This window comes from Phocoena sinus, chromosome 16 (assembly GCF_008692025.1).
Source record: "Phocoena sinus isolate mPhoSin1 chromosome 16, mPhoSin1.pri, whole genome shotgun sequence".
Taxonomy (NCBI): Eukaryota; Metazoa; Chordata; class Mammalia; order Artiodactyla; family Phocoenidae; genus Phocoena; species Phocoena sinus.
In genome coordinates, this window is record NC_045778.1 from 82,491,948 (window position 1) to 82,509,184 (window position 17,237).

At 56.6% G+C, this 17,237-nt stretch overlaps 1 protein-coding gene across 10 annotated transcripts in view; it reads right to left on the bottom strand.

Annotated features, from left to right (window-relative positions):
* Positions 1 to 17,237, bottom strand: part of EBF3 (EBF transcription factor 3) — a 117,035-nt gene that overhangs the window by 18,731 nt on the left and 81,067 nt on the right. For 6 of the 10 annotated variants that reach the window (XM_032607805.1, XM_032607804.1, XM_032607803.1 and 3 more), the window contains exons 8-10: positions 16,869 to 17,013; positions 11,337 to 11,467; positions 10,715 to 10,841 (exon numbers count right to left, since the gene is read on the bottom strand). In XM_032607805.1, coding sequence (XP_032463696.1) covers positions 10,715 to 10,841; positions 11,337 to 11,467; positions 16,869 to 17,013 — 403 coding nt within the window. The remainder of the gene's footprint in view (positions 1 to 10,714; positions 10,842 to 11,336; positions 11,468 to 16,868; positions 17,014 to 17,237) is intronic. The other 4 variants (XM_032607809.1, XM_032607807.1, XM_032607808.1 and 1 more) reach the window with 1 other exon arrangement.

Here is a 17,237-nt window from a genome sequence, read left to right on the forward strand (position 1 = left end):
GCCCCGGAGCCGGCCTGGGCACGGCAGGGACAGACGGGAGGCGCCGGGCACTCTCTCCAACGCCAAGCACCAAGCGGCTCAGCCGAGGTCGCCCGCATCAAAGGGGCGTGGCTTTTCCAGCATCAGACCCACCGCAGGGCAGCGTCGGTTTCACACGGGGGAGCCCCTCCGACCCGCTAAGCCGAGGGTACCTCGTGTCACCAAGACTTCTGAGCATGGGAGAAGCACCACGCTTGACTTCTAACTGGAAGTCAGGCATCGCCTCAGCCTCACGGGGAGGAGTGTCTGGTACTCACACGCCCGGCCCAGCGCACAGGGACCTGCGCCATTCACCGCCGCGTGGCAGCGGACGGCGGCATTGTGATGTGACACTAGACTCAGAAAAGGGGACAGCACGTCTTCCTTGTTCCCAAAATAATACCCTTGCCGACAACTGTTGGATTGCCTTCAAACAATCCTGTTTACATACCTCAAAGAATGCACCAGATTACGGCTTTTATAGTCACGTTCAAACGACGTCTACGGAGCCCAGGCCGGCAGCTGAGGAAAACCAAGGCACGTGGCGTCGGGTGCTCCCACTCCTCCAAGGGCTCGGCCCCCGGCGACAGGGACCCCCGAGACACGCTCCCCAGGGAGGCAGGGGAGGGGAACCGGCCACCCTGCAACCCTCACCTCCCCCACCCCGGCTGTTCCAGCAAAGGTAGCCCCTTCCCTCCACGTGTAAAAGAGCCTGAACAAAAGGGAGGGAGAAGGTGGCCGATAAAAATCATCCTGAACAGAACGACGAGCACAAACTACCCAGATGTCACCCTTCCTTTAAGAAAGAAAACTCAAGCGTGCCTGTGCTGTCGACCCTCTTAGAGATTTTGAGCCGGGAGGGGTAAAACCCAAGTGGGCAACAAAGTGCTCTGTGGAGAACCATGCGGGCAGTGGGTCGGCACACTCGAAACCCGCGTAAAATCTCCGTACAGAGACAAGCTGAGAAAGGAGCTCTGGAAGTTCACCCCCTCCCAAGGCTGGAGGCGGTCCTGCTCTGGGAAGACCCCTCCCTCCTGTGTGCCCGAGGCAACCAGCCCCCGGGGCACACGTCCCAGGCCATCCGATCACACGCTCCTCCCGGAAGGTGCGACCGTCACCCTGTGTCGCAGCACCTGCCCTGCTCAGCGCAGGGCGCACAGTAGGTGCTCCATAGTAACGAGTAAGGACCACGAGGACCCACAGGGCTTCTGGAAAATTCTAAGCCAACGGAGAAGGTATACTTCACTTCTGACTTGGAGAAGTCAAGATGAACGTGACGTTTCCCGTATATCCATGCGAGAACTTGTTCACGAATGTTTCACAGCAGCATCACTTGTCTTACAGTCGGCCCTCTGTATCCGCCACTTCCACATCCTCAGATTTGGTCCTGGGACCAAGCCCCGGCGGATCCCGAGAAGCGACTGTACCAAGGATCCACCGACAGATGAATGGATAAAATGTGGTCTCTGTGTACAAGGGAAGACCCTTCAGGCACACAGAGGAAGGAAGCGCTGATCACACCTCCACCCGGGAGAAACGTGAGTGGACGATGCCGGTCACCAAGGACCCCATACCGTATGATTCCGTGCACGGGAAATGTCCAGCGGGGCAAATGCGTAGAGACAGGAAGTAGGTTCGTAGCTGCCTGGCGGCGGGGCTGGGGGACTGCTGACGGATGCGGGGTTCCTTTTTGTGTAATGAACTGTTCTTGACTTAGGTTAGTGGTTGCACGGCTTTGTGACTGTACTAAAAACCCCTTAATTGTATACTTTGGGTGAATTTTAGGCTGTGTGAATTATATCTGAATAAAGAACGAAAGTTTTTAAGTGGAAGTAACGCCCCTGACCTCGATCAGAATCCATGTGCCACCTGTGCCTATGCCGAGGCGAAGGCCTCTCATGGCCTGAATACTGTCTGCGGGGCGTCTGGCGTCTGCGTAAAAGAACGGAGGCTGGAACTGGGGTGAGCAGGCCCCCAGCTGTGAGGGGTGGAGCGGAGGGCCGAGGAAGAGACCCCCCCCCCCCAGTCCAGGGGATAAGCTGGCCCTCCTCAATCCCCACGGAGGCGTTTGTAACCCCTGGTTTTTCAAGGTGGACAAAGAGGAAAAGCAACGTTCTAAGGCAGAGCCTTTAAAGACATCGCCAAGATTAACGTAAACATTGAAATCACAAAACAGAGTCCTCGAACACAGGATCCTGGATTACGTCTCTCAAGTAAAACAGTCCCGCCTGATGCGCTCCCTCCATCTCTTCCACCCGTGGCGCAGGCTCTGCCCTCTGCCTGCGGACCCCCGACCCCGCCGCCGACGTGCGGGGGCACAGCCCGCCGGCCCCGGCCCCCCGTCTCTGCAGGGGCGCTCCGCCCACAGACCCCACAGGGCCACGGCTGCCCCTCTCCTCGGAGACCCGAACAGCTCTCGGGACTGTTTCGTTACAGTCTCTTCTCTTTTTCGTTCGCATCAGGCTCTGAGTCAGCTGGATCAGGCGCCCAGAACCAGGCACGGGGCTGCCAGGGTGAAGCCAGCCTGGGGCCCCGGGAGGAACCCACCGCGAGCGCACCCACGAGACGCGGCTGCTTTCCCGCCTTCTCTGCATCACGTGCAGAGTACCAGGCCCAGGTGGGCCTCGGGGACACACTGAACGCCGGACACCACGGGTAAGTTCCAAGTCACGTCGACACGAAGCCTCAGCATCCCACCCCGGACGCCATGCTCGCCTTAAAGATCATCACTGTCGGCGGGTGTTCTCTGAGTGCGGAGGAAAGAAGGCACCAGACGGGCACGGCATCGGGGGTGCTGATGAAGAGGCAGGTGGCTGGCAGGTGGGCCCCCTGGTGCCATGACAGAGCGCACGCGGCCTGGGCCGGTCGCCAGGGTGTGAGGAGGGACCGTTGGCAGGTGGCTGGCGGGCAGGTCACGTGAGGCTGCGGCCCCAGCACCTCGCGCACGTGTGGCTCACCTCCGTGGTGGTAAAATGGGTCAACTTTGGAAACGACCTCCATTGTAACCGACAAGCACACAGGCAAACTGAGCCGTCTTCAGCTTGGGGTGCACAGCGGCCGGACGCCCTGAGAGTCACCGAGGTCCTGCTGTAAAAGTACCCGAGGAACAGCAGCCCCTGGGCGGGCTTGGCTCTTGTTCATGCCAAAGGGCACTGGGGACGTGCTCGCAAGGGATGGCGCCGGGCTGGTCTTCACAAGCAGGGTGGAAGTGATTACGGGGGCTAAAGCGTCTGGCTGATCACAGCACCAGGCACACGGATCCTGAGAATGGGCAGGAGTGCCACATCGCCGGCCCCCACCCCCTCCCATCCCCAGGGCTGAGGCCTGAAAGGCCAAGGGGAGTCCCCGACAAGGGCCTTCTCCTGGGAGGATCAAAAGGGGTGAAAAGATGGGGAAGAAATCTGGCAGAATCCCCTCTACACCCCCGCCGCCCAGATGCCCTGACTCTGGTCCCCAGATGCTCCGGGTGGGAGAGGGTCAGGCCGGTAGAAGGCTGGGCCGACCCTGCAGAGCTCACCTTGTCAGGCGGTAGGATTCCCGTGCGTGGAGGGCGTAAGGAAGGGCTGTCACGAGGGCAGGAAGGGTGGCGTCTGGAAGGCGGATGATGGACCCACTGCCAGGCTGCACCTTTGAGAAACTTCCCCCAAAGATGATTTACACCGACAGGTACAGAGATCTGCAGCGGCCTACTGTCTCGATGGGAGGTTCTGTATTTAAACTGTAACGTGCTCTGTAATGCGTCCTCCACTAGAGCGCGGGCGCCAGCCACAGGCACCCGGGTCCCGTCCTCCACTAGAGCGCGGGCGCCAGCCACAGGCACCCGGGTCCCGCGTGGAACCAAGTTATTCACATGCTCGTTAGACGCATTTGAAAACTTCGATGTGTTTGTTTTGGGGGGTGTAGCAGACAGTTCACGTCTCCGACGAAGAGGCTCCCATCTTTCGTTGTTTTATTGAAAAACCATTCTAAGAAAGTTCGAATGACTCAAGTTTGCATTTTCTGTAATGAATAAAAAAGGCCCAACTGATTCAAATGATAGTTTTTTAAACGGACTTTTTCTCGGGTTCAAACTTTAGGATCCAAGCCTCAGCCGAGAGCCTAAAGACCTTCCCAAAACAAAGGTTTCAAATGAAAACACGAGCAGCCCCTGGACCCCAGGGGCGTCCCCGTCCCGGCTCGCACAGCCCTCGAGAGCAAACCCCACTCACCCCGTCCGCCTCCCGCCTGGGCCATGGCCTTGCGCGCGGCCAAAGGGACGCGGTGAAGGAGGCCTGTGGCTTCCGCGGCTGCAGGCAGCCAGGAAGAAAACAAGAGGCATCGCTCCTGTTTCTACGCTTCCAGGGCCACGGCGGGCGGGGCCTATTTCTTCTCCTCTTCGGCAACAGAAGGCTCACACGCTCCCTCGGTGGCTTCTCCGCTGAAACGGTGGTTCTGATGCTCTCCCTGGTCTTCCTCCTTGAAGCTACGGGACTTTCTCCTGCCAGGGTGACTCGTGGGGTTCTGCTTTTACCCCCTGTCATCGCTACCTTATTCTGCACTTCCGTTGATGCTGTTCACTCTTGTTGTGCTTTTAAGGGGTCCCTCCATCTCCCTGCCACCCCACATCCTGTCCCAGAAACAGGGCAGGCACCCTGACCGGCCAGAGACGCCAAATAAAACCCCGGACGTGGCCCAGTCCCATCCCGCGACTCGTGCCCGCGGCCTCCCGGGTGGGGGGAGGTTAGCGGGCCTGCGTCCCCGCACCCACTGAGGGAAACCCGTGACCCTTTTGTCCTTTGGGGAAGACAAATGGTTGTCTCCTCTCTGCTGCGTTCTGTCAGGTTCGGTGCCGAGAGTCAATACCTTCACCTTGATGCGGAAATCTCGTGATTTATCAGTCGGTTCTCCTCCCGGGTGAGCACAGCCCCACCGAGCACTGCCATCGGGCCGCGGGAAGAGCGGCCTGTGGTCACAGCACTTGGAAAACAACCAAAGCCCCTCCGATGACAGACAAATGTGTCTTGTTAGCAGCTGCCCAAAAGCGCTTGACTTGTACTAATAACAAAAAGGCCACGCTGGTCACCGTGGGTCCAAAGACGAAGCACCCTGTCACCAGCCTGGTTGGGAAATTAGCAAATAATGTTCTTTTCCTTGATAAATGGGTGACAGCTCCCTCTCACCAATCATTTCTAACATTTTGATGCATGCCTATGATCCCACTGGAGGAGCAGAAAAGTTTACTGGCCCTCAATTTCCAGATGATGAATGGAGCCCCTCTAAATGTGCGATTTCTGTATGAGGTATAGTTCATTTTACGCAATTCTAGTAAATGGGTGTCACTGATGAGGACAGATAGTCTACTTGTGCAATAGCACAAGCGGTGCGTCTCATTCTCCCGGCCTCCTTCGAGACAGGAGAGGAAGGAAGCAGCAGGGACCCCGGGAGCCCTCACCGCCCCACCCTTTAGAGGGACTCGGGACTGGATCTGTGCCCCCAGTGCCCACTCAGCAAGCCGGCAGATTCACTGATCGTCATTTGGTCTAATGCTGGGACCGCACTAATGCAGAGGACACCGGCAGCAGGGAGGGGGCACGCCCTCCCTTCCTCTGTGGCCCCAAGGAGCCCCGCCAATGACCCCAAAGATGACCAGCTGGTCTCCACGCCCAGGTCTGCACACCATCCCAGCCAGTGGGGAGAAATTCGCCCTCTGCCCCCAACACGTAACCAAGGACGAGCCAAGGTGGGCGGGGCAGGAGGAGAAACCACGTTGGAGTCGCGCGTCATCTGAGTGCCATCCCAACTCTCCGGTTCCGGACGGGCCCAGAGGTGGCCTGAGCTCCGCACGTTCTTCCACAGAACTAGCCTCACGTGAAAGCGAGGCTGTCTATCCTCCAGGGGACCACGGACTTCCACTGACACCATCCAACGGGCGAGCTGGGACCAGTGGGAGCCCTGTGCCTGCGGGGCGCCCGCAGCAGCCGGGAACGCACAGGTAGCAGCCGGAGCCTCCGGGCCTCACTGGCCGGGACAGGGAGCCCAGGAGTCACAGACTCCTGAACCCCAAACTCGAACTCGGAATGAAAGTATCTCCGCCATGTCCATCTCCGTGGTTAAGAAACTTATAATCGAAGTAATCGGCTGGTTTACATTGAAGGGGAAGGCATTAGCATTTAGTTTAGCGAAGTAGAAACAGTATGATTTGTGGAAGGCAATTAGGAATCATTTGCTCCGTGGATACAAGTAATTTGTTTGAAGAGCGCTGGCCTGGGAGAGAGCTAGCTGGAGCCGGCTGTGGTCAAGGGCGCCACTGACTCTACTGTGTGTCACTGTGCTGTTGACAGAATCACATCTGAACACTCACAAAAGAGCTTTAAAACACTTCAGGAACGCCAGCGCCCTTCAAGGGGTGACGTGAAGTGTGGGTCAGGTGGCAGAAGGCTGTGAGAGGATACGGTGGCCCCGAGCGAGCCAACAGACACCCCCCACCCCCGGTGCCGGGACAGCTCCCCAGGACAGGGCGGTCACCTCCCTGACATGTCGCCAGTTTTAAGGCACAACGGGATTTTAAAAAAACAAACAAACAAACAAACCATAAACACTGTATCGGGAAGGACACAAACCGTGAGCAGCTACTGGCTGAGTAACGATTTCACGACTGAAACTGAATGCACGTCTTCGTGCAGAAAATGACCATTTTTATGTCCCCACGTAGTCAATGCTTTGCAGACCTAAGACCGGCCCCAGCTCTGTCCGTGCCGCTCTGGCCCTGGGCACCATCGCTGCCAGCATCTTGTTTAGTAACTGGGTTGGCTGGGCCCGTGGCAGACAGCATGTTGATTCCTGGTAATTGGTGATAGAATTCCTCTAATCGAGCAAAAGAAATCTCTAAACTGAGGGTGGGTCAACCACACATTTGGGTGCAAGAGGTCAACAGGAAGAGCCCCTGGGCTGCGTCCTGGTGTCCCGCAGAGCCACGCTGGGACTCAGGCCACCACCGAGCAGCTCCAGCTTTTTTGTGTAACAGGAAAACCCTTCTGCCAAATGGACGTGTTAGGAAATCAGGGACACTCGCATCTGTGTGTGAACACCTCACACTTGGAATACAGTCTGTAAAAGCAGTTTTCGCTCAAACGTAATTTCAATTAGAAGCATACAAATTCCAATTTGTCTTCATCAAGTAACACCGCAATGCTTACATGATAATTAAAAAATAATTTCTTTTATTGCTCTTAACAATTTGATGTCTTTCTACTGGTGAAATTACGAATGTGAAACTGTTCAATCTGCCCATACCACTGAGTTCCTCAGGTAGGATATTCCGGGACTATTCTAATTATTATTAAACAAGCAAATGATACACTGTTAGACAAATATTAAAACAAGCGTTACGCTCAGTTATTAATGTGCACTGTTCACTTTTAAATGCAGCAAATATCTCATTAATTTAATTTTAGGCGCCCACCCGTTCATATTGCGTTTTACGGTCTAGAAGGCAATTTACTATTAACCAGCAATTACGTACAGAGCGATTGTTAATTCTGCTCCTAAGTGCTAGCCGCTTGAAAACTGTTCTCTCTCTCTAATTTCTGACCTTCTTACAACAGGGGTGAGGCACGCTGGGAATACAAAGGACTAGTACGGAAGAGCTGGACATGTCATTGTGACTCATTCTTTTAATTCACCGTGCTAATCAACTGCACTGCCACTGCTTCCCAAGGTAATTGTGTCTTTATAGTAGTTGAAAGCAGCAGGCAAAGGGGCCTGGATGGATGGGCTTGGCCTGCCCCCCCCCCCCCACCCCGCCTACACCCACTCTGGGTTGACTAATCGGGTCTGGTTCTGAAGCATCGGGTGCTTCTCAGATAGCTGTAAACAGATCACTTAGGCCTTTGCCTTTGGCTGGGGGCAGGGGGAGGGGCCCTCCTCAGCACTCTGGTTCCTCATCCCCAGGCCTGGCGGCCTCACCCCGAGGGTTCAGCGTGACGGTGTCCGCGCAGCCTCCAGGCCCGGGGATGCTGATGGGAGCCAGATGCCCAGGGGACGGGGCCCTCCCCGCAGGGGCTGCGCCCGTGTCCTGCCTCCAGAAGGGCTGGCTCAGCTTTCAGAGGGAGAGCAATTCCCAATGATTGCTTCTCTGTCCCATCAATTTCAGGGCAATGCAAATCAGACAGAAGCTTCCAGGTCAGACAGGTTATGACCCCACCTTTCCTCTGCTCTCTGGGAGTGTAGGCCCCCGTATCCCTTACGTGCGTTTGAAATGTATATTCCCGTTAATGATGGGGGTGTGGGGGAAGGCTGTAAATTAGCCCCCGCGGAGAGGCCAAGCTCACTGAATGGCTTCATTGAAAGGCCCGTTCGTGGGAGAACTCCTGATGGAGGAAACCCCATAGCCTTGGGCAGCCGGGACACTGAACTTGGGGTCTGAGAAGCCCCTTCAGCAGGGAGGGGTCATGGCGTCGGCTGCAGAAATGGAAGATGGGCGTCGGGACGCGGATGTCACTGGAACAGACTCGGGGACGCCCGCTGCCCTGCGGTCACGAGGCCTCCGGCCAAGGAAAGCGTCCTGCCCGGCCGAGGGCAGCGGGCTACAGAGAGCACTGCCCCACCGCGGCCCCAGAGAGGCAGGCCCTCAGCCACGGGACACCCACTGGCGGCGACGGGCGGCCCTCTGCCCTCGCGCCTCCCCCTCCAGCCGCACCCGCGTCCGCCGCGATGCTCAGCATGGGGCCCTTTCCAGCCACGCGGGCCACCGTCCTCAGTGGCCAACGGTGGGTGAAGAACCAGACCTTCCTGCTACTGTGTCTCCTCTGAGAAAGAGTGGCTGCTGCTGACGACAGCCCGCCGACCTCAGCATCAAAAGCCCGCGGGTCAAGAACCGGATGTCAGGGGCAGGGCCGGAGGCGCCCGCGGGGCAGGGGCCAGGAGACCAGAGAGGCTGACAGGGACAGCCGACTCCCCGTCCATTTGGGGCAGAGCCGTCGGTCCCACCACATACGGACGCGCTCACCGGGTGCCTGACCCAACCTGGCGCCCGTGGGGCACGTGCAGCGTGCAGCCCACACGTGGTGTGGCTCCCAGCCGCCCAGCTCATAAACATCCCCTCCTCCGAGGAACCCAGACCCGACGGGAGCCCGGGTCACACACGGCACCGAGGAGAAAGCGGGACTCAGGGGTCCCCCCAGGTCCCTGGGCCACACCGGGCGGAGCCGAGCGGGGCGCCCAGGACCCCACGGCCTGAGTTCACAGCCAGAGCCGGACGAGCACCCACAGGCCGGCAGGGGCCCTGCAGAGACGGCCCAGCGCTGTGGGGAGCCTGGCCCCCACCTCCCGGGACCTGGCGGCCACGGCGGCCGCGGGTACGAGCGCTCACAAGCACCCCGACCACATAACCCGCTTCTGCGCGGCGGTATTTAACACGTGGAGGCCTCACCAGCTGGAGGCGCCGCCCTCCCTCCATCTCGCCTCCCGGGCTCACCAGGAGGCGAGCTGGTCCCACGGGAGGAAACGGCCCTTAGCACAGGCAGGGAACCTCTCTCTCCTCCTGACCACGTGAGGGCCGCTGGGGGCTGGAGAGGAGGCGGCCTCCCCCGATCAAGGACCCCGGTGTCACTGGCAGCCCTGGCTGCCGAGGGTGTGGGTGCCTCTGGGGACAGCAGCCCTGGCTCTCTGCAAGGACCCGAGCCAGGCACAGCCTGGGAGTGACACGGGGCCTGTTGGAAAGCGGTCACTGGAAGAATTTACATTTTGCCTCTCACGCTTCCTGACGGGGGTCAGTTACCCCCACTCCCTCCCCCAACCCCAAAGTGGAAGGGACCTCGTCTCTACCCTGTCACCCACCCATTGGACAGAGGAGAGGCCTGCATCCCAGGGGGAGGCCAGACCTGCCCCGGGCATCCTGCAGCAGGTGACAGCACGTGGACAGAGCCCCCGGGTCCCAGCCAGGCTCCTGCAAGGACCTCCCCCGCCGCCCTGACCACGCGAGCACTTGGAGGCCACGCTGTCCAAGAACAAGCCCCCGTCCCCTCCGCCCTCGTGGGGCTCAGCAGGTGCTGGCCACCCCCAGAAACACGTCTCAGAGGTTACAGCTTCTGCAGGTGGCAGGACTAGGGGTCCCAATGCAGACAAGCCGTGTGGTCATTTACGGCCTTTCTCAGTAGCCACCTCAGACGCATGGTGTTCTCCAAGCAGCCTGTGGGCAAAGCACTGCAGCAGACGACTTTCAGTACACGTGACCCTTTCTGGTGACGTCAGTGTGTCCGAGACCCTCCCAGAATACGGACCCCCTTGAAGCAGCAGTGCGGTGCGGGGTTTGAGGCCCCAGGCCCGGGGCAGAGACCTGCTCCCATCTACAGGGTGCGTGTGACCTAGGGTACGCAGCCTTAACCTCTGGGACCTCGCGGGGCAGCCACCCGATGGAAGCAGGGGTACTGTGGTTACTGACAGCTCCCACCACCTTGCTTTGCAGGCGAGAAGGGAAGCTCCACGGATAGGGGGAGGGGCCCAGGTCACCTGGCCCGAGCTGGCTGCACCTGTCCATAGCGTCACACCATGTGGAAGAGGATGTAGACACTGCCCCTGACTACACCAACCGGTGGGCCACGGAGGGATCGCCCATCCTCACCGCAGAACCCATGCAGGGGGCCCCCGGGGGCCCAGAGGCCCTCCTTGGGAGGAAGCATCTACCGATTCACCACGAAAGTCGGAAATGTGAACTCACCGGTGTAGACAAACCGCCCAGGAGCACCTTTACAGAACTGCTTGGATTTGTAGGACAGGGTGACTTCCACGACTCCAGGAATGTGCCTCGGTGGGGTCTGGACTCGGATGGCGTGGGGAGTGATCAGCTATAAAAACCACACAGGGAAGGAAGAGGCTTTCAGCGGCACTGGGTGCAAGAGGCGGACACTTGCCAGTTGGATATAATTACCAAAATGAGCAAAAATTGGACCATCGTCTCGGAATGTTCCCTCCTAGCTGTCACCCAGAGACTCAGGACCTACAGTTGTGCTTTCAGAAAAATATCTGCAAATGATCCCGGTTTCAGTTTGCAGGAAAGGCCACAGGGCATCATTCATATGAAAATCACCACCATATGTCTCCTTAAACCTGCTTCTAGTAATTCTAGCACTAATTGTTCCAGGGCACTCAGGGACCTCCGACGCCAGGCTTGAAACCCCAGGGCTGTGGGGCAGCGGTCTGCACCCGCCCACCGGAGAAGCCCCTGCCACGGGCGGACCGTCGGTTTCAGGGGATCTGGCGACAGAATGCACCGTCGACAGCATGTCCGACAGCCCACGGACAAAGCCGCAGCCGGACGCGCACCGATCTCGCGGGCTTACCTCGCTCCATACCAACATAGTCCCGAACACAACTTGGAGCCCATCGAAGAAGTTGTCTCCGATGATGATCACAGTCGCTCCCCCCGTGGTCCAGCCTTCACTGGGACTGATGGCCTTGATGCATGGAGTGGCTGCCCGCACAAGACAGAGAACGCAGACCTTAGAGCCTGCCACGCTGCCGCCATGCTGCCCACCTCCAGCCACGCTGGGCGGGGCTGGAGAGAGGCGGCCGCTCCTCCGGGCAGCACGCAAAGGGCAATCGTAGATCAGCACGTTGATGTGTTTAAAGCAAACTCTTAAATGTTTTATAAAGCAAAGGCCAAGCCACGGAATACCAGTGAATGAGGAGAAAACATGGCTTGATGTAGCAAATTATGTTTCAGGGCAAATATGACTATTACAAATGATTTAGCATCGCGTGCACGTGGCACGTCGATTTATCTGCTTTGCGGTCCAGATCTGAGCAGAGTCAATCAAAGGCTGATGAGGGAGACAGAAGAGCAAATGCCTTGCATTTCGATTCCTCATAAGCAGCTAATTGGGTTGGGGTTTTTCATCCGCGAACTTTGCCTTTTGGTTCAAAACTTCATTTTCCTCTGTCACTTCACAATTACTACTTTTCATTTTTCATCAGGAAAAAGAAAAATCAAAAGCACGATATTAATACTTTTGTCAAAGGTACACATTGTACACCTAATACTGTTTGTCGACAGGAATCCCCAGCCGCTGGCCTGACCTCCCTTTGTCTGGGAGCGCTCACATTTGCATGAGTTATTACAATGCTGCCGCGGCCTGGCCCTGCTGGGGGAGGGGAGACAGACAGCGAGGGCGGGCACAGGGGAGCGGGACCAGAAGGCCCAGCACGGCGCTCCCAGCAGCCCTGCGAGCAGAGGCCTGGGCTGAAGGCTGCAGCCTCACGGAGGCCGGCTTTGTTCTGGCCTTTGATCAGCTCTTACTTCCACGTGATGTCGGGGGACCTTCTCTAGCACCTTTGATGGCCTGTCACGGGCAGAGGTCCCACATGGGAGGAGCTGCCCGTTACTGGGGAAGGGCTCCGGGTGCTGCCCTCTGGCCTGCAGGGCCTCCTCTTCCTGGCTGGGCCCTGGGCCTCTCTGTATTGTTACCTTTGGTGCAAAAGAGAAGGCTGTGCAGGCCGGTGTGCTGGGTGGCCACGCGGCCCCAAAGGTCCGCCAGGTCTCCTGGCTAATGCCGTCTGGACACAATTAAGGCCCAGACGGGAGGAGGCCCAGGCCTCAATCCTCCATCGAGAGAGAGAGGAGGGCCCCCCCCAACCCCCGCCAAGCCCTGGGGCCCCCGGTGTCGCCCTTCGTCCTGCCGGCTTCACAGCGGGGTGGGTGAAGGAACTCGACCCCCGGCCCGAGGGGGCCCCTCTCCATTTGGTGATCTTCCATCACTCACAACAACCTCTGTGGATGCTTGTCCAGAAAGTAGTAACTAAGCCTAGTAAACAAGCAGTGGCTTAACCACGCGGCCCCCGGCCCCCTCCCGGCACGTGTGCGTACGAGCCTCCACAGGACTTCTCGGGGCCTATATTAGGCTGTTCATCTTATTTGAGGCCTCGAGTAGCTCAGCTCCAGGTAAATCATCTTTTTTGGACTCGGGGTCAGGTCTGGCCGCACATCTTCATAAGCGGGAGTTTTCGGGAAGCCCACGCGCGTGGGCTCCCTGACGGGTCAGAGGCAGCGCCACACACGCCCGGCGAGTCAATCACCAGTAGGTATTGTTGTTTGGCTCGCGTGACACCACCTTCCTTTGTTTGCTTTAATGTTGGACTAGCGGGGGTTATATTTGCTCATTCCCTGCGCATTTCCCTCTGCAACAGGAGCGCAGAGCACACACTGGGAACCTGCCCTTAACTAGCGCTGTTGACTTCATGCTAATAAGTTCATACAAATTTTCATTTCTGAGGCTTCCGAATGACATTTGCTTTTCTTAATTGCATGGAGAGCATTTGAAAAGGATCAGCTCTCTAAAGACTGACAAGTCCCCTCCAAGGGGGTGACCTTCATCAGCACAGCCAATTATAGCAAATAATTCACAAAAAAAAAAAAAATTACAGTAAACAAATTTACTTTGGAGGTGAGAAAAGCAAAAAAAAAAAGAAAAGAAAAATCCAGGATCTCCTGCATGCACAGGAGACTGCTATCTGGCAGCTGTGGCCCAGTGGAAAAGCCACAGCATCTCAGAATCTGCAGAGCTTCTCAGCGGAAAGAACCCCGGGCCCGCCTCGGCCTCCTCGGCAGCAGCCGATAGCCATCTTCCTCCTGCCTGTATTTGCATACATTTCAATGCACAGAGAGAGGGAACATGTGTTCAATGGGAACCATAGCAAAATGAATTACACAGACAGCGTCAGAGATCTAATGATATACGTGCATAGTACACTCAAGCAGATGACAGGAGCTGGCACGGCAGCTGAGGACGGGCAAGGAGGAGCCCCCCGCGCGCTCCCCACCCCTCTCCCTGGGCCGGCCCGTGGTGGGAAGCAGCCCTGAAGGCCGAGCCTGGTCTGCAAGCTCTTCCGCGTGGCCCAGCCTCCTGGGGCGCAGGCTGGGAAGAGGAGGCGTGGCCCGTTCTCCTCTGCTGATCTGACCTGCGCTGGGACCTCTTTTAACTCCTGGAACCCCTCTCAGCCTGCTGGTGAGGAAGGCTCCCCGGCTTCCACGACCTGCGCGCCTGCCCCCTGGATACCCACAAGGACTGGCTGGTCTGGGGACCAGGGTGCCCAACGGCTGGGGCGAGGAGCTCAAAAAGTGAAAGTGATGCAGCTGGAGCCCAGTGATGTGGACAGAACCGTCGGGTTCCCCCGGTCTTTCTTTGGGGGTCACATCCAGTATTCTATTAGTAAACAGCTTCCCCATCCTGGTTCCCGTTAATCAGCAAGCCCTCCTGAGTAATATCACAGCATTTGTCACCTTCCCCTGCATTCACAATATTGCGGCACTCAAACAGGCCTAATCTTGCCTCGTGAAGACTTCTTTGTTCTGCCTGCTAAAATGTCTTGTAATTGTGCTCGGGATGTCCAGATGGCTGGCTGATACTCCAGCTGATAGGATTATACCTTTTACCTCTCCTAGGGCCATCTGTTCCCTTAACTCGCTAAAGCCCCCGCAGCCTGGATGCGGTCGTCCTCACTGCATAAACCTAACCGCATTACGGCACTTGGCATGCAAATCGCTTCTGTGCTGCAGGCCGGGTGCTGGGCAGGGCTCACGGAAGGTTTAATCAGGGTTGGAGTCGTTTATGAGGGGACAAGTGACAGGGAAAAAAAAAAAAGAAAGCCTGAGTTCTTCTGGGCCGTGCTGGAAGGTAGAATGGTTGTTTTCCCCTCGCTTGTGTTCAATACTGTAAATAATCTGCCTTGCTTTTTGTGAGCTCAAAGGACGCGATGGCAGACATCCACGCAGCAGCAGGGGGAATTAGTTTACTTGGAAACCATCAGCGAGTGTGTACACACTGCTGGTGAATATTAGATGATTGGATAATGAGGTGTTAGCCAGGAGAGGCTGCACAGAAGCACAGATCGACGGTTTACGGGGGCACTTTCTCCTTAAAGAATGTGGGACCGAAGCAAAGCCAACATCCACCCCTAAGACGTGAACTAACCAGGCAGAAGGAAGAAAAGGGGCTTTGGGGATGATACATCCAGACCCTAAAATGAACTTCCTAAGCGTCAGCCCTCTCGGTAAGTGGAGGAAGCATCTCTCTTCATCCCAGAGAGCACCCCGTCATATTCTGTAGGGCTCTTGAGAACTGGGCATTAATTACACAGCAACAAACAAAAACCTTCCCACTGATGACTAATGCCTCCTTCTCAAAGACCTATACGTGCTAGCTCTCAGTCACCTATGCGCCTCTTTTGATCATGAGTCCTTTGGGGGGACTGGGGGAGATATTTCAATCTCTTGCAAGAAAGTGACTTGGTTTAAACGTTGATTAAAAAAATTGAAAAACAAACCTCAAATAATCTTGAGCGAGACTGCGTCTGCAAATAGCTTTTGATTAGTTGGGTTTTATCTCCAAGGTACCCACGAGTGGCCTTTATTTTTCTAAATGCTGTATTTTCTGCTTACAGTCAAATGCTTTTTCATGCTACTTACAAAAATAAATACTTGTACTTTGCTCAGATCATAATAGCTCATTAGAGGAGGCTGATTTTGGACCCACGCTACAGCCTAACACCAGAGGGCTGCAGGAGCCTCGTGGACCTATCACGTTGCCAGCACCGGCTCTCTGGGGAAGCGGGGCGCCGAGGACGGGGATCCAGCCTTCTTAATTGTGAACCTCATTAGTGATGGTTACTAAGCAAAACACACACCTACCTTCAGTGCATTGGAAGGAGATAAACAGTACGTCACAGATTCTAATGACCCTGGCACCCAGGGCGACCTTTAATTTTTATATTTTTGTTCTCTTACACCTTAGTCGTTAATGTAGAAAAACAAATTCGTTTACTTTTGTGGACCGCAGCAGATTCACAAATTGTCTTCCAGTTTTTATGTCTGAAGCATATTTCATTCTGATGACCTGCACGGGCGTCATTCATTTTCCTGTGTACATGTCTGTCTGCCTCACGGGCGGCTCCTAAATCCAAGACCTCAGTCTAGAGAATGTGTCGTCTAACTGCTTAGTTTTATGGGTTCTTTTCCTCTAAAGAATTTAATCATGCTGTTTTGTCTGCAATTCACTTAAAAACAAAAAAACCTCACATTACTTTCCCAACAATTCATATTGGTCAGAATCTCATGGTTTTCGTGAAATGTCTTAGAGAGGAAAGGACCTCATGTTGGAGGGGAGGTGACACGTGGCGGGACCCGCGCGTCGGCACGGAGCTGGTGACAGGGCGACTTGCGAAGGCCCAGGGTCTGTGTGTTGCTGAAGTTTGACTTACACGCCTGCCTGCCTGTCACCCTTATCGAAATTCTTCTCTTTTAACAAGCAGTCCATCACTTGAAAGCATTTGGTTAGCAACATCTTATGCCGTTCTTTCCCTCACCCCCTCCACCCATCCCCCACGCGTGAATACCCATGCGCGCGCGCGCACACACACACACGCACACACACACACACACACACACACACACACACACAGGTCCGCTCTCCATGGAGGGCCAGGAGGTCCTTGAAGTCCATGAGCTCAGGCTCACGGGACCAGGATGTGAGCGCCCACCAAAAGGTGCCCAAAGCATCTGGGGATGAGCCGGATGGGGGCTAGACAAGCCAAAATAAAACCAAATACATTAAAACTGCAGGAAAAGCGCTCAGCAAAAGAAAGCTTAGACAGAGACAAACCAATAAAGTGAGGGCCATGGCAGGTGAGGTGGGTGGGAAAGCTGAGACCGCCGGTGAGGGAGGGGAGAGGGACGCCGGGGCGGGGGGCTCTGTCCCAGGGACGGGGGTCTGACCAGCAAGGGGGCCTGGCGGGAGCAACTGGGCGTGAATCAACAGAAAGGATGGCACGAAAAAAGGGAGCATCGCAAATTAAAAAGAAGGCGTGTAGCATGTGCCTACCATTTTCCAGATAAGAAGGGGCCGTACCTTCTGACGGGTCCAGGCGGCGGGCCCGCCGCCCGTGCTTGGAGTTGTTGTGTACGAACATGTTGTCAGACACGGCCAGCACGTGGCCATCCACGTTGACCGTGGTCGACACGACAACCTGCAGAGACAAGCGCGGGTGAAACCGGAGTCGGAGGTGGAGGCGGGGCCCTGCCAGGTGTCAGGCCCCTTCAGGGGTGCCCGGCAAGCCAGCCCCCAAGGTCTCGAGCCGGGCACCCGCTCCCGCTCCCGGATCCCCCTCGAGGCCACGTGCGCGCACCGCGTTTTCGGCTAACGGGGTGTGTGGGCAGTTTTGCTGTGACTCACAATCGCTTCTCTTCCAGA